Source organism: Onychostoma macrolepis, chromosome 07 (genome assembly GCF_012432095.1).
Source record: "Onychostoma macrolepis isolate SWU-2019 chromosome 07, ASM1243209v1, whole genome shotgun sequence".
Classification (NCBI taxonomy): Eukaryota; Metazoa; Chordata; class Actinopteri; order Cypriniformes; family Cyprinidae; genus Onychostoma; species Onychostoma macrolepis.
This window is the reverse complement of record NC_081161.1, coordinates 32,359,388-32,385,223: the sequence shown is the minus strand read 5'-3', so window position 1 is coordinate 32,385,223 and position 25,836 is coordinate 32,359,388. Positions and strand designations below refer to the sequence as shown.

Genomic DNA, 25,836 nt, shown 5'->3' with positions numbered 1-25,836 from the left:
TCTCTTAGGGACCCTGAGAAATTTTCATGTATATAAAAACAGTCAGTAAAAAAGTAAAATTGTCAAAGTAAATTATCAAAAGTATTTTTGAGACGATTGACAAGAGCCAATCATTTTTTATAAATAAAATGCCTTTAATATGCTGTAAACTTAAAACATAAATGCTGTCCTCATAAATAGAATAATATCTAAGAATTATTATTTTCTTATATGTCTTTGATAAGGTGTCAACTCATTTTTATTTTAAAATATTTACTTTGAGTTGACAGCTCAAGCTAAAAAAGTATAGTTTTGGGGAAAAATACAAACTACATAAAGTTAAAAGTGTGGGTTCCGTACATGATTAAAGAAATAAATACTCGTCAAAGATTAAATCGATCAAAAGTGACAGTAAAGATGTTTATAATGTTCTATTCATCAAAGGATCCTGAAAAACTGCTTTGTGGTTTCCACAAAAATATAAAGCAGCATAGCTGTGTTGAGATAAGAAATGTTGCTTAAGCACTAAATCAGCATATTAAAATGATTTCTGAAGGATCATGTGACACTGAAGACTGTTGAAAACGTTTATAAAGTGAATTTACAGTAGTTCACATTGGGGGTTTTTTTCTGTATTTTTGATCATATTTATGGAGCCTCAGTGAACAAAACATGCAGATTTTTTCTTACCGTTTAAAAAGAAAATAGTACTGTCAATAGATTTCATTAATATCGTAAGTGCAAACATTGACTTCTCTGACAGCCCTAAAATACATTCCCTGACGGCCCTAAAATACATTGTCAATTTTTTTTTTTCATACATTAGTTTGAAAACCCCTGACTTAGAACAGGCAAGTACACATCCACTCTCATGCAAACCACAGAACGCATGACACAGATAGGCAGAAATCAATTGAGAGAGAGTGAAACTCTTGTTCAGGGATGGTGCTTTTATGACAGCTATAAATAATAACAAAAAAGTCAATTCTCCCCCAAAACCCTGAAAAGGCTGAATGGTTACATCAGACATTGCTATCTAAATGCTACATAAAAAAGTGAATGCCATCATAAAAGTACTGATGACAGGATCGTCGGAGGTTACTGTGGTGCGACGAACCCCCAAATGTGAGATACCACAGTCGAGCAAGTGGTCAACACGAGGGGATGGGGGCGCCATGACGCTCTGATCCGCCTTCACCCTGCTTGGCAACCTGAATGAAGTTCAGAGTGCGTGGGTGAGCTCAGTGAAGTGGAGGGGAGGAGGGACGAACTGAGCCACACTGGAGTCCCGAATCCAAGAACTGATGAACACACAGTCTGGACAGAAAAAGAGACACAGAGAGAGAAAGAGAGAGAGAAGCACCACAAGCTGCTTTGGGTGCGCACAAGCCCCCAACACAGAACACACCCTGAGCACAGGCCAAAAAAGTGACTAATGAACAAACCCACAAAGGGAGACACAGACAGAGAGGCATCCGGCATCGCCGCCAGCTTTAGAAATTAGGGGCTTTCGGCAAAGAGTGGTTATGGGCAGGAACAAAAAAGACAGTGCACCCAAAAAAAAACAACAACTAACAAACTGAAAAACACAACACCCAAACACATCCACATCTGTAAATAGCATTAGATTTTTTTTTTAAAAACTCCTGAAACAAGATGATAATCACATGGTCTCAATGTACAATATATGTCAGCTGTATGTAGAAAACAGACGCATTGTTGATTAATTAAAAAATATATAATATAATATATATATTTATATATGCAAGTATTCTTTCTGTGCAGAGGATAAACACTTGTTTGGTAGTAAAATGTGCACATTTATATCTTATTTTTTACTCTTAAATATACTAGCTTGATTTACACTGCCTACTTGAGAACTTTCCTCTACAGAGACAAAATGAGTTTTTGTTGAGGTGAGGCAGACCGAGAGAGAGAAAGAGACCCAGAGACCCAGGTCCGTCTCCACCTCCCCGTCCTCCCCTCATTATTCTAGTGGAATGCCTAGAGTTCTTGCTTCAGACAAAAAAATATAGAACTATTAGTATTAAACCTGCCTTATGGTGAAGAATAAGAAAATACGAAGGAAAAAAAAAAAAGTACAGCTTTCAAGGTGAAACCCTGGATTCCTTGAAAATGAACTGGCCAGATTTTGCGTTTGGCAATAATTAAAGTACAAGCATGTTCAAATAATGCCAAACGTGAAGTTACCCCAAAGCAATGTTTAGCCTATGACATGCATGCTAACTCAAACATTTAGATTTCAGTAACTTTCCTGGCTCCCAATTCTTATCAGTGGGTCTTTGAAAAAAATAAACATGGATATACTGGTCTGGAGCAGCTGATAAGGACGGCGGTTAATGTCTAGGACACTGCACTTGCATCTCTTGTTGTTAGCGACTTTCAAGCTATTCATACAAAAAATAGAAACCTTTTTTTTTTTTTTTTAGTCCCACATCTGAAAAGAACGTTCGACGTGCAAGTTGAAATTGCAGAATTAAATTTTCGCAAAAAACAAGGATCGATCCTTCACATGAATCCTGAGTAACCGTGAAAAAATATATCTATTTAAACGTAAAAAAGGAGAAACGTCCCTTCATTTGAACAGCATTCCTGTCCCATTTGCTATGCTTTTCAACACAGATGGACTTTACAGAGAACGATTGGCAACTCAGCGTTCCTGAAGAGGAAAAAGAGGGAGCGGGGGGACACCACAAATGGGGGGGGGGGAGAAAAAGAAACAACCTTACAAACAACAAAGGCAAACAAAAAACTGCAAGAAGGTGATCAACATGAATAAAAAGCATCCAAAACGATGCAGAAGTCAGGTCATTTTTCAGTCAAAATGTCAGCATTTCCACTTGTCCTAATGACTCTGTTCAGTAATACAGTGTTTTATGTCACCAGCATGAATTGGGGACTGCACATACAGTGCAGCGTACATAGCCCATTTTCTGGACCACAAGAAAAATAAAAACAAACAATATTTTATATATATATATTTTTTTTTTAAGTTCAGACAGGCACATTTTGAGTTACGCTTCCTGACACTGAGCCTGAAACGGTTTCAGTCACAGTCTTTCTATGTTTTTGAACTGTTCGCTTTGGTAACGGGTGTCAATTACGTCATTGTCTTTTTCGTGTCCTTTTGGACTTAAGTACCTACGGGAGAGTTAAGAGCTCTACGTTCAAGGCAGCGTCACAGCCAGGGAACCATGGGATGGCATGATTCTCCCCCTGCCTGTGTTCTTCTCCGTCTGGTTTTAATCTCGCAACACGGTTCGGCGTCTTCAAAGCTCTGTTTGTTCTCCGCTGATTCTCCATGGGGTGAAAGTGCATAGGAGTGGGGTTCCCACCAAAGGGTCCTCTCACAGTAGTAAGGCCTTTTTTTTTCAACACAATGTGAACTGCATTAGCTTCAGAGTGTCGGCACAGTGACGAATTTCAGCGCGGGGAGATCCGCTAGGGTCTTCCTCTGGGTGTCAATGTGTGTGTTTGTGTAGGTGAAGGAGAGGGAGGGGTCGTCCACCTCTGTGTAAGCCCCTCGGTGAGCTTCATTTCTTGACCTTCTCCTCTTGCTACTGCCGTTCCTCCTCCTCGGCCTCCTCTTGAATGACCTGGATGTCGTCGGAGGAGGAGGTGGACGGAGGAAGGCTGGGGCTCTCGGATTGCTGCTGCTGCTGAGTCTCCAGCTCTTTGGCCTTCTCCTCTTCTTCGATGGTCTTCTTCCACACCTTGTGGTTCTCTGTTAAGTGCTGCATGATGCTGCAGAATAACCGCCGTTGACCCTTCCTCCTCTCTGTAAGGAAAACTACTCGATTAGTGTGCAATACCTAAGTACTAGCTAAATACAAATCTAAGCACAAATGGTCTCCCTTTTTACAAATTCTGCACAACTATATACTCATACTTGGTTCAAGATCCTCGTCCAGCTCTTCATCTTCCGTTTCGATGTCTTCCGTCTCTTCTTCATCGTCTGAGCCCTCCTCGTCAATCCAGTATCCCGGCAGCAGGCCGGCAGCATCGTAGGAGTTACAAAGAGGCCCGACAATGTGCGTGATAAAAGACTCCTGCAGCTTTGCTAACTGTGGTGCTGAGCGATCCATGAAAGGACTGATGGGTAATCCTAGAGTGGCTTCTTCATCACCCTATGAAGGCGGAAATGCAAAAATGCACAAATGTTGATCTTATGTTGCTCAATGTTTTGTACATTATGTGAAGAGAATAGGACATACCTGCTCATAAAACTCATTGACGATACCCTCTGTCCATTTGAGGTGAAGGCTGCGGTCTTTGGCTGGCCCATTGATATCTGCCAGCTTAATGCACACTTGGCACACTAACAACCTGTCATTTTCATTAGTCCAGTCGATGCCTGGACTATTCACATCATTAACCTGTAAAAAAGAAAAGGATCAATCAGAGGATTAACCTAAAAATAGCACAATTTCCAATTTTCCAAAAATCTATAAACACAGACTTCTGACCAAAAGTTTAGAATAAATAAGTTTTAATGTTTTTGAAAGAAGTCTCTTATGCTCACCAAGGTTGCATTTATTTGATCAAAAATACAATATTATTGCAATTTACAAATAATATTGTGAAACATTATTATAATTTACCCGTTTTCTCTTTGAATATATTTTCAAATGTAATTTATTCCTGTAATGGCAAAGCTGAATTTTCAGCAGCCAGTCTTCAGTCACATGATGCACATGATCCAGTGTCAAATGCTGATTTGGTGCTCAAGAAACATTTCTTATTATCAATGTTAAGTTTTTATTGTTTAATATTAGGATTTATGATTTTAAACTAAGCAATGATGCATTAAGTATATCAAAAGTCACAGTAAAGACATTTTGTAATGGTATAAAAGATTTTGGTCCCACTTTATATTAGGTGGACTTTACTACTATGTACTTGCATTTAAATGAATCATTTTATACAATGCACTTATTGTGTACATACGTTTCTACATTGTACTTGTATTTTGTTTTTTAAATACCTGCTTGTAATTACATTTGCTACTAATTTTTATAATTACATTTATAATTACACTGTTGACTCATCCCTTACACCTTAACCCTATCCATACCACCAAACCTGTCCCTTACAGCATAAGTGATTTGCAATACAATATGTACATTGTACTTATTTTTTGATGCAAGTACATAGTAGTTAAGGCCACCTAATATAAAGTGGGACCAAGATTTCTATTTCAAATGAGTGCTGTTCTTTTGAACTTTCTGTTCATTAAAGAATCCACCAGTTTTAAGAAGCAAAATCTGTTTTCAACACTGATAATAATACAAGCCATTATTAATAATTGAGCAATATATTTAATATTATTATTTTGCAAATGTTTTTCCATGTCTGCTCATATTGATTCCTCTCGGTAAAAGGTTTAATGAACCTAAGGTTATACATTAGGTTAGAAATTACTCAAATTAAAAATGATCAGCAAAAAAATTAAAACCAGTAGTTAAGAGCTGGTCTGATTTACTGTATAAGCTATTGTACTTGTTACCGATTATTGATGATACCATATCAATGCACCCCTACTACTGACCTTGGAATTAAACTCTGCTAGGAAGTCAAAGTGCTTCTTCAGGTCTGTTGCAAGGATGGCCTCGATGACTAGGAACCGAAAACGCTTAAACTCAACATGGTCCAAGCTGCACAGGAAGTTGAACTCTGGCTGGGAAAGAAACAGGCTCCAGGCAGAGGCTGCATGGTGGTTCTCCAAAACTGAACGGTCATTATACAACACCGCCTGTGTGTGAGAGAGTGTGTGGAGAGGTGGAAATAAGGAAAGAAGGATGAAGAAAAGGAGAGAGAAACATGGTGTGCATGAGTCAAGAGGTTCCCTGCTCAGATTACAAAAGCATATGCTTCTGATAAAAGTTGGGCTGGTTTCACTTCTTAACACAACAGTGTGAAAACTAGATCAAATAGCCAAAACTGTTCATGAGCTATTCAGAACCAAATGAACTATACAAATTCGAAGGTTCTTCTAAACTACAATTTTGGGCATTGCTCATGACTTACCTGAGGAGCGTTAGTGGCTACAAGAAAGGCATTTGTGCGACCAGGATGATCATAGTCATGCATAGCAGCTGCTACATATAGTGCCATGAGTTCCAGCGCAGGGATATTCCAGGCCAGACAGCCATAACTGTCATCCGAGAATGAGGAACTTTTGGATGTGGCATATGCCACCCTGCCTGGGGAAATTCCACTGTCCGAATCTAAAAAATACAAAGAACAGTGATGAAACACTACTACACATCCTTTCCAGGTGACAGTCCATTTCAAAATCAATACAGAGTCTTACATAACCACCTAGGTGACACATGCAATCTAATTTTCTGAACTTGCTTTATTTTAAGCCAATAATTCACAATTTAAATGATCAGCTAGATCTTAAAATGTAACTGGTTTACATTTTATGTAATGATTTTAAAATGTATTTGGTTTTTCTAAACAAATTCAAAATACTGAACACTAAAGCAATTTCTTTAAATGCTATAAGTGAAATAAGACATCACAACATTATAATATACAGTAACTGAAATTCATTGATTGTTGACCATAAAAGAAGATATATTGAAGAACGCTGGTAATCAAATAGCTGACGTTTCCTATTGACTTCCATAGTATTTCTTTCCCTCCTATGAAAGTCAGTGGGGACCAACAACTGTTTGGTTCTTCAAAATATCTTCTTGAGTTCAACTTAAAGTAATCAAAGTCAAAATCAGGCGACATGGGAATGTAAGATGCCGAATATCAAATTTAGATACCTGAAATGTAAAAAAAAACAAAAAACAAAACTCTAATATCAGACAATAACCAATATGCAACCATAGAAAATTGCAGCATTTTTATACGAAACCTATTTATTACAATTAATTCATTATAATAATCCTGTAAAAAACATTTAGATTAAATGAGAAATTGTTAGAAAAGTAAATATACACTATACACAAATATAGAAATTGATCAGCAAATAAAAAAATAAAAAACTTGGTGCGCACGCACACACACACACACACACACACGTCAACATCTGTTCAGGGAAGTTTTTTTCTTTTGCATTATTTCTTCGCTGCTAATTCAATCTTGCATAGGCTTTAAAAAGTCACTAATGAAATAAGAGAATCAAACACTGCCAAGAGGCTGCAATTAAGCTGACTGTTTTTACAGCAAACCAAATATTCTGAAACCATACTCCATCTCTTTCCCAAAGATTTTTGAATATTTTGCAACTCTGTATTTGAGCCAGCTAATGAAGTCACTGGTCTCAGTGTGATTCAACAACACCTCTGCCTGCCAGAGCTGGCTGCTGCGTGGAACAGCAGCAGAGTGACTCAGAGTCAACTCCATTTGAGAAATTACAAGGGCCATCAGCAGACTTAAAATAAGCCTCGAACATGCTGAGCCAGCAGCCACCTCAGATCTCAATCGTAATAGAGGATCTCTTATCGGACAGCATTTGTGCCGCTGGCTGGAATAACGAAGACCGGGCAGAGGCAACAGCCTCTAATTTATTTCCGATAGATCTGGAGGTATGCGACATAAAATTAGAGACATGTCTGACGATACAGATGCTCTAACCTGAATCTGTCCATCATGTACTCCATATTACCGTTTTATCCTGTGCCTTATCTAAGGGCACAATGATGGTAGATCATGAATCGGCCATTGTGGGATTTGAACCTCCAACCTTCAGTAACTAGTCCACTACACCACAACACCTGCAGATCTCAAAGTTTCTTGATGCCAAAACTATAATGGAGTGTGAGAGTACAGATGTACCTGTATCACTTCCTGTGACATGCTCATTATGGATCTGCTGAAAGCCTGGGATTGGCCGGGTGGTGAGATACCACACCGCATGAAGGACGTCAGTGGCATGGACACGGTTGTGATCTGAAGGAAGAACAGAAAAAATACCAAGTTAACGCTTCACTGGAATTGTTTCCAACCGTTCTCAGCTTCACAGGACACAAATCTTCACCGTGGTCCAATTTGAGAAATACTGGAACAATTCTAACCCAGTTTTTAAGTTAAACTTCAACAAGATTTTTTTTATTCTCACAGGGGATGTCACGATAGCCGTTCTCCAGAGCGCAAAAGTACGTCATGAATTCCCGCACAGGGATTTTGAAGATTTCAAACAGACCCGTGTCCTGGAACAAAGTGTACGCCACCTGAGAGAATGTAACAAACAGAACTTCATTAAGACTAGACAAGCAGTGAGCCATTGAGTCCCTGCAGATTCATGTTTACTGGCACGGAGTACTGAGAAGGACCACTCGCATTACATTCAGCTAAATCTATGAAATGCCAGTCACATCAGACCAGACAATAAAAGTGTGTAATTTCGTGGATTTACCTAAACGGGAATGGTTTTAATTAGCTAAAAGAGAACCATGTTTTCCATCAATGTAAAAAAAAAAACTCAATTGCATTTTCCCAAAACTCAGGCCTTTTATTAACTTAATCATTTCAACAAGATCTTTTCATACTTAGAGGAACAAAGCACTAACATAGCTGAGAATCCTGCCAGTCTTTCCTCCCGTCATCTCCATCAGCTCAAAGATCTGGAAGTTCCAGGTGTTGATCCTTTCCATGAGTGCTTCATGGTCCACCAGCACAGAGTCCAACCTAAACTCCTCGTCTCCCTGCCAGAGATCAATCACAGTCAGCTGACAGAAGGTAGAAGGTTTTGCAGTAATCTCAGCTTTGTCTTGCAGGAGAAAGTCAGAGATAAAAAGGAGAGGGTTTTACTAAGTCAGCTAAATTTATGTTGTCCTCACAGGCTCTTACTGTAGACCCCTTTGGGCAGAACAATAAACTGAGGGTTTGCAGAGAGATCCACTCAAGAGTCACAGCTATAAATCCAGCAACCACATAATAATGCAAAAGCATGGGAATGCAAATAAGCACTCTGCTTCTAAACTCCACTCGGCTTATTCAACAGCTGGCCACTTTAACAACTGCCAGATTGGCCAATAAAAGGAGTAGGAGAGCGGTGGAATCAAGACGAGGGCATTTCAGGTTACGTGAAAGCTCTTCTCTTCATAAATTACAATTACTCATCCACAAGCAACGCTGGATCTTGATTTCAGATCCTTCGGCAATGTTTTAGACATTAATATAATGAAACCATGCGGGGATAAAGTGTACATGTAGTACAGCATGTGTGTGTGCTCTACCTCAGGATCCAATGAGGACTGCTCCGTACTGGAGGTCTGTTCCTCTTCCTCAGGCTGGCTATTTAGCTTTTCCCCCGCTGTGTCTGCAGTCCTCTCCTCCTGAGACTCTGCCTCCAAGCTCTCCTCTCGGATCAAGTTTTCCCCTCCTTCAGCTAAGAAAGCAAGCAAAAGCATCATTTTGAGTAATAAACCTAAGGATGGAATTAGTGTCATGGCTTATTAATTTTACCTGAGCGTGTTCTTTGCATCTCATTGGCTGTTGCGTGATGGCCCTCACCCACCTCCATGCTGGCCACACCTTTTAGCATCTGTCGACCACAACTACAAAAATAATACAATTAATTATGCTGTTTATAAGGTACAACCTAATTGATAGGGGAAGGGTTCTAGATGTTACAGTACCTGGTGCACAAGGGGGCCGAGGAGAGACCTCGATACTGTTGCTGGAAATCAGGTGAGCTCAGTGTATAGCCCAGAGGTTTGTGCAGATTGACGCTGGGCTTGGTGAGGAAATCAGCGGTGTCTGGGAACTCCACCGGAGAGCGTGTGACCAGAGAGGGGCCGGGAGCAGCAGGGGTACTGTGACTCGGGGAGCTGACAGGACTCAGGCTGGGAGAAGCACCTACAGACATGAAAAATCGATATCTATTAATTTATCCAATAATAAAAAATTAATTATTTCATACAAAATGATCAAATACATTTCTGCAATTATTTAAGTTCTGAATTTAAATCATTTTGTTATTTTTTTGTGGGCTTTAAGTCAAGGTGGTGTCATTGTACAGAGACCGCTAAAGGTCTGTAAAGGTCAGTATTAAAATACTGAAATTTTTGAAAAACTAATGTTGGCATAGCCAAATATTATTGCTTTTCTGTCCAATTAAATAAGTGTGGTGTAGTCAACATACTGTACAGGTGGCCATTTCGTTGTCTTGCAACAAAAAAAACAACCACAAAGGACCCCTTCAGACCCTCATGTTGTGCATCAAGATCAGTGACATTTGACTTCCATTGTATGGACAAAAACATAAAAGACATTTCTCAAAATATCTTTTATAAGTTCCACAGAAGAAAGATAGTCATACAGGTTTGGAACAACATGAGGGTGAATAAACAATGACAGAATCTTCATTTTGGATGAACTATACCTTTAAGTATTCTATATCTCACACACATCCATACATTCATTCATTTAACTTTGGAAAATATGTTTAATTTGTTTTTACATTTTACTTACTGGTTACACCACACGTTTTTTTTTTTAAACCAGTCTTTAGACCAAAATATCTCTCTACAATAGGTTTAAAAAATTAAATGTTATATTTTCTTTAGAATAAATAAATACAGATAGATAGATAGATAGATAGATAGACTTTGCTTAAGTATTTTATGGTAGATTTTGTTTTATTTGTCATTTACCAACATAAGAAGGGGACAGCTGTTGAAGTAATGCCACCTTCACTATTATGACATGTAAATCAGTCTGGCTAAACTCATAACTTTTACAAAATATTTTATAAAAGGAAGGTTATTTCACTCTTGATGGTTGCAGACCTGGTCTTCTGGGTATAGTGTGGCCGTAGGAGAGCGTGACGGAGGAGGATCTCTGTTTAGGAATAGTCAGCAAGTTGCTGTTGGGCCCATTAGAAACACAACTCTGGCTGTAGGGATAAAAAAAAAAGAAATGTATAGAATTCACATGACAAAATGCGTCACAACTGAGATAACTACAATTGATAGCTGAAAGCATAATAAAATGACTTAATAAATTAAAATATTTAATAAAAATGGTATTTTATGAATGAATAATGTTCCCATTCAACAATTCCATGTGAGCCTAGCTATAAATCAAATTTGCATCAGATGAAGTTTCTTTAGCGATATTCAACCCAGCTTCTCACAGATCTCTTTTTAACACTGCCACCCTGAGGACAAACAGTGAAATTACAGAAAGCAGTGTCCCACTAAAACCTGAACTACTTGGTCATATTATATCACGCTTGGTGACAATTACCAATCCACAGATTCAAATGCACCCGTGTTCCTGTCCTTGCCCGACCCAGAGGAGTACAAGAGAGGTGTAAGGGTGCAGTCGTGAGACAGTTTGAGAGGTCTGACCTGCTGAGCTCAGAGTGAGATCTCTTTCCATTGGTGCGTTCCCAGCGTGACGAGGCAGACTCCAGTGGAGGCAGAGAGGAAGAGGCTGAACTGCGCCTCAGCTGAGGGGTAGGGAGACTGTTCCTGCTGCTCAGACCCTGAAAGTACAAGGTCATTTAGGAAGTACTCAATAAACAGGCATGACTTACAGCGCAACAGTCGCAGGGACAATACCTCTGGAGATATCTAAGGGCACAATCGTGCTCAAGGGCAAAGATGATGGCTACTAGCAGGGATTGAACCAGCAAATGTCCTAATGTCCCACTGTATTGATCACTTAGTCCCAAGTTAATATTTTAAAACACTCTCCTAAACTGCCTTCTCACCTTTTCTCTCACTCATTTGTAGTATTAAAAAAGTATTATTCATTCTAGCAAACCATTGCATTTGGACAGTTCATGAAACTCTCAAGCAGTTTTTTTAATTTGGTGCCCAAGAAATATTTTTATTATTATCAATGTTGAGAAAAGGTCCTGCTTAAGTTTTTTTTTTTTTTGGAAACCGGGATATATTCTTTTTTTTCAGGATTCTTTGAAGAACACAATCAAAATTTTAAAATAAGCTATTTAAAAGACATTATAAATGTCTGTGTCATTTTTGACAAATGTACAGTGTTCTTACAGAAAAACTAAATTCAAAAATATTTTTTTTTTCTCCATTCATTGTTATTGTCTATATTGGATTATACAATGGCTCATACTGGAAATATAATTATGCCACATTTCCATATTATTAGACTAACTTTTCATATTAAATATCCATATATCAGACTATACACTATAATGATGTGATGCCTAAATTCATTTTGAGCATTTAAAACCACTGATTTTACTTTTGTAGAATAAACTAATTTATTTCGACAAAATAGCACAGAATTGACTTGTTTTGGTCAGTAATCTGCCTTAAAATGTGTACCAGCACTGGTCATAACTTTAATATCAGTGCACAGAAAAATACAATCAATTCTAAAATTATGATTATTAATTATAAAAATCACAAGATATGTTTATACCTAAATATATAACTATTGGCCCTTGAGCAACAACAATATAATAGCTACTTTTTGTTAGTTGTTTGTGTGTTGCTACCTACTTTTTGTATGTAGCTTGGCTGCAGTTACACTACTTCAAATTTTGAGTGACTTGTAGCTTGGTGAGGAAAGTCTCTTTCCCAACACTGCGGTTCACCTACCTTCAGTGGCTTTCTCTCTCCTCTCTCTGAGGGGTCTTCAATCTCAGTGCAGGAATAGAAGCCGGGGAAGGGGGTGAAGGGATTGACCCGGGGCCGGCAGGACCCAGAGAAAGCTCCCATGAGGCTGCTGACGCTGCGCAGTGACGAGAGGACGTGTGGTGACAGAGACTGGTCCATCAGCAGGTCTGAGACCACGTTCCTGGCCTCGTTTATCACAGAGAGATCCACACCATTGCCACTCACTGCACCCTAAGCAGACAAAGATTAGAACGTCCATAGAATGTAAAATTAGGAAATCTGCTGCATAAAGAAACAGCAATTTACCCTGTATGTATCCGTTTATGAGACGTATACTGCCTCCTTGTGGTCATTTGGAAGTACAGCAGGATTTTATACATTTTTACATTTGGATTTGGCAGACACTTTTATCCGAAGTGATTTACATTGCATTAAATCTACACATTTTATCAGTTCATGCATTCCCTTGGAATCAAACCCATAACTTTGGCGTTTTTAGCGCCATGCAATGTTTGAGCTACAGCAACACTACAGCATGCCATCCCGCTGCTCCAGACTTGTGCCAGTAGTAACTGTAGCACAGAATGACTCATTCTCGGAGCCATCCATTTGATAAATCCAGCCAAGTAGCAGAGACAGTTTTTGATGATATCCACTCAGCGGAAAAAAAGGAACCGTTCATAATGATATTACAGAAAGAACTCTGGGTATCTATAAACTCAGCTAGTTTTAATCCATCTTCGGCCTTGTGCGTACATGCTGAGCTCATTTTATTGATTGTATTTAATTCAGACCTACATAATTTTTTTTGAAGGGGGGGTTGTGGTTCTGATGAAAGTAATAAAGTAGAGTGGCGGCACTGCTGCGACCTGCGTGTGCGTGCGTGCTCACATGTGTGGTAAAAGTGCACAGCGAGCACTTCCTCCAGGCTTTGACGTCATTTGGCAAGCTTTATGTGAGCCAGGATGAGGGTTATCCACTCACAGGTCAGCCGCAGTAATGAGCGGCGGGCAGATGGAGGGGCTACAGGCCTCAGCATGCTAACAGGCTACAAACTGTCCTCAGATGGACCATATGAGGCTCGTTCAGACGGAAAGAAAGTGAGAGGAGATGCTGGTCTTTATGTGACGGACCACAAAGATAAAATATAATTATATATTTATAAAACATTTAGAACCAGGCATTCTGAATAAATGATTACTAAATACATTGTATTAAATTATTTTATTTTATACACTGATTTATAACTGAAAAGTAGCTCACAAAAGTGAATTAAAAACATAGTCTGGTCTGGATATTGGCTGTTTAAGCCAGAATGGCATGGGAGTGCAGTTACCTAATAAAACTTACATAAATCATGCCGATGAAATGAAGCTAAACAGGAGTTGTACTGACCTGATATTGTGGCTTGTACCATTGTTTAAGGTCCCAGTCCCACAGGATCATCTAAAGGACACAAAACAAAGGCTCTTTAAAGCACATTTCATTCACGACTGCCACCCTGCACAAAACCTATGGAAATTTAAGACAATGCAGCAGATAAATGAAGTGCCTATAACCATGTAAAAATAAACACATTTGTACGTATTGGTTTGAACAAACGTTTTGTCAACACCTGAGCAGTGCTTTTCGTGAGCTGAAAGCTGCTAAATGAAAACATTTCTAGCGCTTGCAGGGGAAAAAAGAAAACCACTGTAACCACAATGAGACGTCAACAATAGCGCTCAAAGATCTTATCTAACCAAACTACGTCATTTGACTGCATTTCCACGTTATCTGTCTCAGAGGCTCAGAGGAAAGTCACCCAACAGAAGCCAAGTCCCACAACACTATCACCAAGATAGGCCACAGGCTCTGTCTGTTTTTTGGTATCATGGAGTAGCAAAGCAACTTTTACAGTTACATTGCAAAACAAGTTGTCTAAGTAGACATATATATTAAAAAAATATATGATTGAATGGTCTTGTAGACTGACATTTCACTAATCCATTACATACCAAATTAGAGGCCCAAACTTGCACAAGTCACAATCAACATGTTTAGCAACAAAACAAATAAACATTTCACGCTCTAAACAGACATTTGAGAAATGTAATTTTAATACGCATTCAGCTAAAGATATCTTTTTCATTTGGCAAATTTGGGAAGTATGAGCCATATTAGGCTGACTAACAAAAAAAAAAAAAAGAAAAAAAGTGGGTTATAGTTTATTTTTCAACATTAAGACGATGGTTAAAGTTTATATGAATATATAAGAAAAAAAAATTAGGTGCTGTAATAAGTAAATGTGTTTCTGGCCATTTTGCTGGCCACTTTATATTTTTGCAGCACAATTCTACAGTCCTACAAAGTGACAAATAATTATTTTAAAAGGATAAATATTTCATGCAGTTTTAGCCTCATATTAATTAAATGACTATATGTATATAGTTTTATAGGAATTAGAAAAATGTTGTTTAAAATTTAAGATTTTTAACAAGGAGTCTGGCTTATTTGTTTATAACAATAAAGAGAAATGAAATCCTTTCTTTCAGGGAACAGTGGCATGAATTAATTTAGCAAGTAAGCAAACACAAATTAACAAGAGTTCAACAGCATTATCAAAACTGTGGCATGTCAGAGTTCTAAAATAATCAGACAAGCAATGTTCAAGAGAGTTCTCAGCCAACAACAGCTCATATGCAAGCAGTCGCCATGTTAAACTCAGAAAGTCACTGTAACCGATTGGCAGCGCAGCGTTTGCCCACATGGGGGAGTACTGGTGATATGCGAGAGAAGAGCCTGGTTTCTCCACACAACAGACAAAGCAGAAGTCCCCTGCACCTGCGCTGGCCGTGTCATGTGTCACTTCCAGCAGCTCTGATCTTTAAAACCTGCAGCACTCTCAGGCACTCAGAGCTGTCCAAAAGACATGACCACAGACTCTTACTCATCCAACACTCGGGCTCAGAGAGCAACAGATGGAGCTGATGGAAACACACTCACCTGCTTTCACTGAATCAAAAGAGGTAACACATAAACATTAAACCAAGACACAAATGAAGAGTTCAAATGACTTCATTCTAAATCTGGATTGGGATTAGTTTACGATGTAGACACTGTGGCCTCTTGCTCTCAAATCAGCCGTTTTACTGATCAGACAGAGATGATCACTGTTAGCTGTCAGCATCTGCTTAACACCATCAGACATTTAGTATGGCAAACAAGCACTGCCATGGCAACCTGACAGAGGCCAGCAAACAATAGTACAAACATCACAGCATCCAGGACGGCGGGAGATAGATAAGAGAGATGTGTCAGAAAAACTTTCTCTCTTAAACACAGGGAAGGTTCTGTGGGTCAAAAATGACCTCTTAACATCTGACTGGTCAGATACATTCCCATTAAATCAAGCATGTGGCATAGAGCTACATGAGTACATAAGTCTTGACCCCTCTGAATGCCCCACAATGTCAAAGAGTTACTTAAGCAAATCTCGCTATGTTCTTTACGCTCTGTTGAGCTAGTAAGCTTCACAGATGGAACAGAGATTAACAGAAAAATGAAGGTGGGTCAGTTCTGCTTCCTTGAATATTTTACAATATTTTGACTCTTGTATACCTGGTATTAAGATTTGTTTGGGTGAAGTGAACAGCACTAAATGCAGGTCCAAAATGTTTTGTGAACTAATTCATATAGCTGTAAAAGCACGTGTTCACACTGCATTTAGAGTTTAACTGCCAATCCATCCTGATAGACTACTATTCAAAAGTTTGATGTCTTTAAGATAAAAAAAAATATATAATAATCATTTTATTTAGCAAGTTTGGATTAAATTTGTCAAAAGTGACAGTAAAGAATTTTTAATTGTTACAAAAGAAATTCTATTTTAAATAAAAAACCTTTTATGTTTTCTCTTTATCAAAGAATCTTGTAAAATATGCATAATGGTTTCTACTAAATATTGAACAGCACAACTTGTTTTCAACATTCACAATAATACTGTACCTTTTTTTAAAGCAAATTAGCATATTATAATGATTTCTGAAAGATCGTGTTACGCTGAAGACTGGAGAAATGGAAAATTCTGAAAATTCTGCATTGCCATCACAGAAATAAATTAAATTTGCATTAAATGCATTCATATTAAATCAGAAAATAGTTTAAATTGTAATATTTCACAATATTACTGTATTTTAGGCCTAATAAATGCTTACTTGGTGAGTATGAGACTTCTTTCAAATACATTTTAGATAAATTGACTGATTTTGACATGCAGTGAGACAGATCACATGAAGCACAGCTGAAGTAAAGTAAAGTAGGACAATTCCACTTAAAACATCATGTTTGTTTTTAGATTATTTTATTAGATTATTTATTTATTTATAACACTACTTAGATTTTCCTTGTACACTCTGACGCAGTCAGTGATGTATGTAGTCATGAAATCAGAGACTTTCCTCTTGAAATCCGATCACAAGTGGTCACAGGAGACGCACTTGAGATTCATGTAACTACCAGGTTTAAACACCTGTAAAAAGTTAAAGGATATCGTCTTACCCTGACTCCATATGGGCGTACAATCTCAATCACTATTTTCAAAAAAAGTTTTATATTATTATAAAAAGGTAAAAAAGTATTTTTACATTAATATTGTGTTGTCTTACTAGAGTTGTACATTTGCTATAGCCTTGATATAAATCAAAAGGTCAAATCTAAGATATGAACTAAAATGTATTTGAAAGCAGTCTCTTATTGCTCACCAAGGTTGCATTTGTATGATTAAAAAAATATAAAAATAGTAATACTGCGAAATATTATTATAATTTAATATCAATGTTTTCTATTTTAATATATCATAACATTTTGTAGTTTCCAGATTCCTGTGATGGCAACGCCATCAGAAATCATTCTAATATGCTGATTTGCTGCTCAATAAACATTTATTATTATTCTTAATGTTGAAAACAAATATTTTTGTGGAAAGTGAGATACATTTTTCCTTGATAAATAGAAAGCATTTATTTAAAATAGAAAATTTTTGTTGGAACAAATGTAAAAAGTCTTGGCTGTAACTTTAATGCATACTGCTGAATAAAACTATTAATTTCTTTAAAAAAAAATCTATGTCAAATAAATTCTGTTATTCAGTATGTTCTAATTAAAGATTGTATCACTGTTTCCACCAAAATAAACGGCACATCTGTTTTCAGCATTGTAATAATGACAAAAGAAACATTTATTATTATTATCATCATTAATGTTGAAAACAAATATTTTTGTGGAACGTGTGATACACTTTTTCAGGATTCCTTGATAAATAGAAATTTCAAAAGAACACCATTTATTCAAAATTTAACATTTTTGTTAGAACACAAATGTAAAAAGTCTTGGCCGTTACTTTAATGCATCCTGCTGAATAAAACTATTAATTTCTTTTAAAAAAAATTGTACTGAAGAATTGCATTTTTAACATTTATATATAAAGACATTTAGACAAAAAAACTGATTAAAATCCAAGCAAAAAGTAGCAGAACAAACACCCATACATGTGTAAAAAATACACTCCCTTAATCCGACCCACAGGGAAAAAGAGAGAGTCTTGTTCTTTTAAGGACAGATAACCTGCGAGTGTATTGTGGGGAAAATGTGTCATATAGTATTTGCATTACAAAACACCAATTTAAAACACTCGAAAGTAGACTCTAGTCTGCAGATGTTCGCCTACATAAGGTCAAAGCCATCATACTTTACGTAAACCTAAAGCTAACACAAATGACGTGGGAACTTTGCTGACAATGAGACTAAATAAAAATGAGACATCAAGACTGAAAAAAACCCCAGAACTTCCGCTATTAAACTGTCTTTATGAGAGAGTCAGTGTGTTGAGGTGTGAGACGGAGAGTATAAGAGCGTTGTGTGTTTGTGTTTGAGAGAATCTCAGTTGAGTGGCTAAATAACTGCACACCGTCTGAAACCAAGAGGCCAACCAGGGCTGGTCAAATAAAAACAGCATCATAAAAGCCACGGCACTACACAGAGCCAGTCGAGAGCTTCATCAACACACGACAGACCAGCCAGTGAACCAGAACAACAAACCAACCGCTGATGAACACGTATCACTTTACATGCAGAGAGACAGCGTCAGAGAGAAAGAGAGAGAGGAAAACACCAGTCTGTACTTGAAACCTGTTTTATTTGATTAAAAACACAGCAAACAGTTTGCTGAAGTCTGATAAAAGCAAATGCTGTATGATCTGAGATTAAAGATGAAGAAAATATGGCCTGATATGCAACATGGGAAATGACATGCATGTCGTTATCGGGTGATTTTAAAAGCTTTTTCCCGAAACACATTACAATACGCATCTGTATATTAACATTGTGTAATGCAATAGCGTAACACAAACTACCAATTAATTATATTTCTACATTATGTATTAATGTTAAATGTTGATGTGTACATACTAATGCTTTTTTATTATTCAAAAGGTGTATAAAGCAACATTATTTGATTTATTATGAACTAACTTGACGTAAAAACGACTTAACACGTATAACATATTAACCTGAATTATTAAATGAAAAAAAGAAAAAAAAAAAAAAAAGTTGTTCTATAGTAACTGTATATATAGAACAGATATACTAGTAATAGTAGGGCCTATACACTAACATTTAAGAAAAAAAAAAAGAATAATACTTTTTGCAGCAAGAATGCATCAAACTGAACAAAAACACTTTCGTATTATAATATTAAAAACTTTCGTTTCTCAAACGAAGGATGATGAAGGATCATGTGCCACTGAAGACTGGAGTAATGGAAAAAAAAAAAACATTTGTCATCACTGGAATAAATTAGAATTTGAATAAAATGTATTAAAACAGAATAAGTTATTTTAAACTTTTTGTGGCCTTGATGAGAATAAGAGACTTCAAAAACAAAGAGTCCAATCACAAACTTTTGAATGGTAGAGTATATTTATCAAAATACAACAAAAATAGAAATCAAATCAGCATATAAGGGTTTGCAAAAAACTGGGTCAGTATGTAGATAAAAGCTTCAAAAAGTAGCAACAAAAAGCCAGAACTAATATTTAAAACTTATACCACCAAAAATACCATGTACGAAATGATGAGGTCCATATGTACAAAATGATGATGTATCTGGTTTTAGCCCACAAAATGTGGTGATTTTGAATAGCCCTATCATGTATGGTAGCAAGAGTGTGCGTTTGTGTGTGTGTGTGTGTGTGTGTGTGTGTGTGTGTGTACCTGGTATTCATCACGTTACGGGGACCAAACGTCCCCACAAGTATAGTAATACCAGTAAATTTTGACCTTGTGGGGACATTTTTTTGGTCCCCATGAGGAAACAAGCTTATAAATCACACAGAATGGTGTATTGAAAACCTGAAATAGCAGAAAGCAGTTTCCTGTAAGGGGTAGGGGGTTAGGTGTAGGGTTGGTGTAGGGCGATAGAAAATACGGTTTGTACAGTAGAAAAAGCATTACGCCTATGGAGAGTCCCCACAAAAAATGGAAACCAGTGTGTGTGTGTGTGTGTGTGTGTATGTGCAACCGAGCTGAATGTGTCCCAGTCTGTGTTCCTGTGGGTGTCAGAGAGCTGACGTCAGTGCAGGCTAACGCCCCTCACGGCTCAGCTCGTCTGCAGCAGCTGTGAGTGTGGGAAAGTCCTGGCTACTCTGCAGTCAACTCCAGCCAGTCTCACAAAGACAAGGTCAACGGCCCTTTCTCAAGTCTCATCTGACCCCTAGAGACGATCGCATTTCACATTGAACATTATGACTTTTCAGCCGCATCGATCTGAATTGCACATTTCGTGTTCTCCGGGAAAACAGTGCAATGGTTCTGTATGAAATCACACAGTGAAGAACACATTTTAATTAGTTCTTAATCTATCATTAAGCAACACCACAAAATCAAGAGCACTGCTACCTAAAAAAAAGGAAGTAGTGAAAAAGCATCACACACCCCATTACTTAATCAATCCATGTGTACAGCAACCTGAAAGATTTTTGGTGCCAAGCATAATTATCTGACAGATATTTATCCAAGCATCTCCAATATCACTGCTTTCGTCCTTGAACTTGGGCACAACCCATCCTTAATGGCTCACAGTCCTGGTCATTACAGAGTTATGCCGTCTTCTGGAAAGCAGTCAGTGACTTCATGCGGAGCAGTGATTATGTCTGGCTCTCAGTGGCTGGTGTCAGGACTCTGACGGACAAGAGAGAGACTGGGGAAGAGGGTTATGTTGTCAAGAGGAGCTGGCAGACCTGTGGAACATTCCTTTTGCGGAGGGGAATGAAGAAGAGATACTGCGCCGTCCTGCGCTTTTCACATGGGAGCATCACTTCTCTCCAAACTACTGAGAGTAGTTACAGATACAGACCGAACCAGCTACAAGCTTCTAACGTTCCACTTGGCCGAAAAGCTTCAGTATGATGGTGATTGTGTGATTACAGTCTTCCAGGAAATGATGCAAGTCATTATAAGGCGCTCTAAAACAAAGATGCTGTAAATGGGTTGATGCATCAGTTGCAGTTTTATAAATTATTAAAACTGGTTATGGGGTGATAATGGAGAGTCGATCCAAAGGGAGGGTTTGAAAGCATTTCCCAACAATGTCATCATGGGATGATGATTTTGATGGCTTTTCTTCTTTCCACAATAAAGACAATGGTCTTCAGAATGGCTCACTGTCCCTTTTTGCAAAACATGACAATCTAAACATCACAAGAATTAATTTGATTTGGGTCTGGAACGCAGTTAAGCTCCAAGACGTGTTCCAGTTTATTGTGTGTTGTTGTCTTAGTCTCAGTCTGAGCTCACTAGCATCTGCTTTAGCCATCGCCATTTGTTTTGGTATTACCGTAGGGGGGCTGTGGAGGTGGGGTTATTCAGTGGTCAGCCAGGGTATCTGATTCGCTAGACTAGGAGGAAGGCAATCCTGTCCTGTCTAGGGATGTGCAAATCTATATATTTGAATATGTATACGTTAGAAAGGGCTGTTTTTCAAAAAGGAAGCATCTTACAAAAACAATGATGGTGGGGTACCAAAAAAAGGCTCTTAAGCTCACCAAGGCTGTACTTGATCAAAAATACAGTACAAACAGTAATTAAACAGTAAACAATATTGTCATTCAAATAACTTTGTTAGGTCACACTTTATATTAGGTGGCCTTAACTACTATGTACTTACATCAAAAAATAAGTACAATGTACTTATTGTGTTCATACTGTATTGCAAAACACTTTAGCTGCTATTGAGGTGGGATACGGGTAAGGTCAGGGACAGGTTTGGTGGTATGAGTAGGTTTAAGGGTGGGTTAAGGTGTAAGTGATGGGTCAACAGTGTAATTATAAATATAATTACAGAAATTAATTACAGATGTATTTACATATAGGTATTTTTAAAAATAAAAGTACAATGTAAAAACATGCATGTACACAATAAGTGCATTGTACCAAATGATTAATTTAAATGTAAGTGCATATTAGTTAAGGCCACCTAATATAAAGTGGGACCATTTTTTATTTTAAATTTATTTTAAAATGTAATTTATTCATGGGATGGCAAAGCTGAATTTTGAGCACCCATTACTCCAGTCTTCAGTGTTACATGATCCTTCACAAATCATTTGGTGATCAAGAAATATCTTACCGTATTATCAACGTTGAAAACAGTTGTGCTGCTTAATATTTGTGTGGTAAACTGTGATACTTTTTTTTCAGGACTCTTATTTGAAATAGAAATTCTAGTCTTCATAACAGTCACTTTTGATCAAATGAATGTGCCCTTGCTGAATAAAAGTATTATATACATACATTTCTTTTTTTGCATTAAACATTTGATTCACGCAGAACTCCTGAAAAGCAAAATGGAAGAGTAACAAAACAGCCAAATGTTAAATCGCAGGCCAGCAGCCACAAAAGTCGCTGTCATGCCCCTTTCGCCAACCAACCAGATCTCAGTCACACCAGAGCGGGTGCTGGGAACTGGTGGGGAGGCTTTACGGGGTCACCAGGGCAGCCCTAGAGTTTGGCTGCCCTCTCTTTCGCCCTGCCTCTGCGCACAGCTGGCTGACTGCTCCGCACCACGTTGCCCCTCTGCTGTTTTGGCACAGCTAAGAGCAAAGAGCTCCAAAGTGACTGTTCTTTTTTTTTTTAGGGCTGAAATGAAAATCCTGCTGTCTGAAGTGTGACTGGGAGAGCAGGGAATACGGCGTATCTGAGTGTGTGACGAAACTCCGACAGTGCTGACACAGAAGCCACTCGAGGGAAATAAAGCAATAGTTCATCACTGTTTGTGTGCATTGATATGATCAAATATGCATGTAAATAATGTGCATATGAGCACACATTTTTAAACGGGCCATCCCAGCTGCTGTGCTTCTCTGATTTACAGCTCACCCCTCTGGGGTCACCTGCCTCCAACACAAACAGATGCTGCTGACACAAAGCGGTTCGGTCCACAGTGTTCCTCTGTCACAAAGCCTCCATTCCAAGAACCCTAACAGGAAACAAAGGGGGAGACTCCAGAGTTGAATCCTGGAGGAGGGAACGAGGGTTTCCCAAAGGTTGGCCTTGACTCGTGTAATCGAGCTTCACGCAAGTGTGGCACCTGGAGAATGAAACCCGAGCCACAGTAAATCTGTGCCGAAAGTTGTGTGTGTCATTTGGAAGACCTGGCTCTGAACCTGCTGACGGTGTGATCTTGCATTTTCCACTCTCTCAAGTCACACTACTTCCATCAAATCCTACTCCTGGATTGGATTTTTCAGAGCTCTTCCAAAGTCCAGAACACAGACACACAGAAGGTGTCGTCAGTACTGGGACTTCTTGTTTTAAATTGACCTGTGATTCTGATAAGATACGTCACAGCAAGTAAAACTGATTAAAATGATCAAATCCCTTTTAAAAGACTGTCAGAACTTGTTTTAACATAAGGTTTGGGATTAAGTGCATAAAATGAACAATATTACATGATGTAGTGTGCAAGCAGTATTTCTGAATTTCCTTTCAATCATGAAGATCTGTGAAAAAAAATGCACCACGAAAACAAAACAAAAAATATAGAATACAGCAGCTAACATATTGAGGGTTCAAAAGCTGCAAACACAAGCAAGGCTAATCGCTGTTAAAGTGTCTGTCTCTTCACTCATTCTTCAGGTTCTGGCTCTTGGCTGCATGCCAGACCGAGCAGAGCTTGCATAACAACAAACACGTTTTTGCAGGAACAACAAAAATGCCACAAGCTGAGGAAGGTCAACAATATTACGTCAATGATGAACTTTTTCCCACAATGGTATGCTTCAGGACTAAATGGCCCATTGCTATTTGGCTTTGTTCTGCTTTATACTCCTCAAAAAAGTTGACATTATAAGAGTCAAAAAGTAACAAAGAACCACACGCAAACGTGTTTAGAAAGTACCAGAACTATAATGAGCACACAGATTCCAAACAAACCACACAGACAGGTTATGGTTTATATATACAAATTATCTGAAGAAACCCAGTGATGTAGAATTATCTGTGCATGTTTGACATCACTACAATAATATGTACAGTTAAAAAGTTTGGGTTTGGTAACACTTTTTAGTGTTTCTTAGATTAGTTTTTTTATGCTCACCAAAGCTGCATTTATTTGATCAGAAATACAGTAATGTATTGTACTACAGTAATGCAGTAAAATATTTTTTAATACATTAATATAGTTCCACAATATATAATATATTTTAACAAACTGCATGATCCTTCAGAAAGTATTGTAATATACTGATTTGATGCAGAATTTCTTATCAATATTAAAAACAGATGCGCTGCTTAATATTTGTGTGGAAACCTTGAACCTTTTTTTAGGATTCTTTGATGAAGAGAAATTTCAAAATTACAGCATTTATTTGAAATAGAATCTTTTTTTATCTTTACTGTTCCTTTTGACCAATTTAATGCATCCTTGCTCAATAGAAGTATTAATTTGTTTAAAAAAAAAACAAAGTTTTAACAGTAGTGTACATAGCATATAGAGCTTTGTGCATTCAACAAAAAAAAATTTTTTTCTGCTGGCCCATATTCACATGGCCCCAAAATATATGATACATACCTATTTTTTGTAGTATATTATTACATATCAGGAATTTATACATTTCATCTTAAAATGTCAGAAAAAAACGACTAAACGAGAAAACACACTTTGGCTGGAAAATAATACTAATTTGTTTATAGTTTTCTACCAGCTGTAACAGGCTCTAAAACAATCATACCTTAGTGATATATAAATCTGCAAAATATGACAATAATATTTAATCTAGGGCTGTAGCTATCGAATATTTTAGTAATTGAGTATTCTACCAAAAATTCTGTCAAGTAATCGAGTAATCGGATAAGAAGAACTTTTTCTTTATTAAAGAGCAATACTAAATATACAAGAGAAAATAAGACAGGTCTCTTAAAATGAACAAGTAATTTATTTCCTTTTTCGAAAAATTTACATTTTTATTGCTGAAATTGCATATATTAATAACTGTGAAAACAACCCATTTAGTGCATTTAATTGCCATATTACATTCAAAATGCAAATACAAATATATAAAATATAAAAATCAATTTCAAATTACTTTAAAAAAGGTAAACATGGTACAACCTAAAACTAAGACATATATCAAAATAATAGTAATAAAAAAATACAAATAAAACCTAAACATTGTGCAACTTAACTTTCAAGTTTCAGCCTAACTACAGCTCAGGCATGACATGAGCCTTTACTGTCTTCTTAGAAGGCTTTGTGGCTTTTGTAAGAGGCAAAAATTAGTGGGCAGGAAGCTAACGTGGAACAAAAACAAGAGTCCATACATATAACCTTTATTAACACATTTTTCAGCAACATGAATTTAAAGTTATTTGGAGAATAAACCCTCTTAAATGTCTCTCTGCATACTGGTGTGTGTGTAATCCTTTAAAGGAGCATGGGGTTGCAAACACAGTGCTCTGTATGTAGTTACAGTAAATGGTAGGGATGCACCGAAACGAAAATTCTGGGCCGAAACCGAGAATTCTGGATGTGCTTGGTTGAAAACCGAAACTGCTTTATATTATTGAATAAAAGAGATAATTATTACAAAGTAGTTTTGTAAGACTTTTTAATTTAACTCAATTCTAATGACGGAATTTAAAAACCACAAGGCAATAAAATAACCACACTTTTATTGAAAGAAAATATATTAATATTAAATATCAATGTATTATTTTTATTCAGTTCAATGCAACAGAA

At 37.4% G+C, this 25,836-nt stretch overlaps 1 protein-coding gene across 1 annotated transcript in view; it reads right to left on the bottom strand.

Annotated features, from left to right (window-relative positions):
- Nucleotides 1-909: 909 nt before the first annotated feature.
- The window catches only part of pde3b (phosphodiesterase 3B), a 55,352-nt gene continuing 30,425 nt past the window's right edge, over nt 910-25,836 (bottom strand). Inside the window, exons 2-16 of the mRNA XM_058781175.1 lie at nt 13,959-14,009; nt 12,546-12,794; nt 11,316-11,452; nt 10,752-10,858; nt 9,600-9,819; nt 9,427-9,518; nt 9,198-9,349; nt 8,529-8,663; nt 8,078-8,189; nt 7,795-7,908; nt 6,028-6,227; nt 5,549-5,752; nt 4,215-4,376; nt 3,890-4,127; nt 910-3,778 (exon numbers count right to left, since the gene is read on the bottom strand). Coding sequence (XP_058637158.1) covers nt 3,558-3,778; nt 3,890-4,127; nt 4,215-4,376; nt 5,549-5,752; nt 6,028-6,227; nt 7,795-7,908; nt 8,078-8,189; nt 8,529-8,663; nt 9,198-9,349; nt 9,427-9,518; nt 9,600-9,819; nt 10,752-10,858; nt 11,316-11,452; nt 12,546-12,794; nt 13,959-14,009 — 2,394 coding nt within the window. The 3' untranslated portion in view covers nt 910-3,557. The remainder of the gene's footprint in view (nt 3,779-3,889; nt 4,128-4,214; nt 4,377-5,548; nt 5,753-6,027; nt 6,228-7,794; nt 7,909-8,077; nt 8,190-8,528; nt 8,664-9,197; nt 9,350-9,426; nt 9,519-9,599; nt 9,820-10,751; nt 10,859-11,315; nt 11,453-12,545; nt 12,795-13,958; nt 14,010-25,836) is intronic.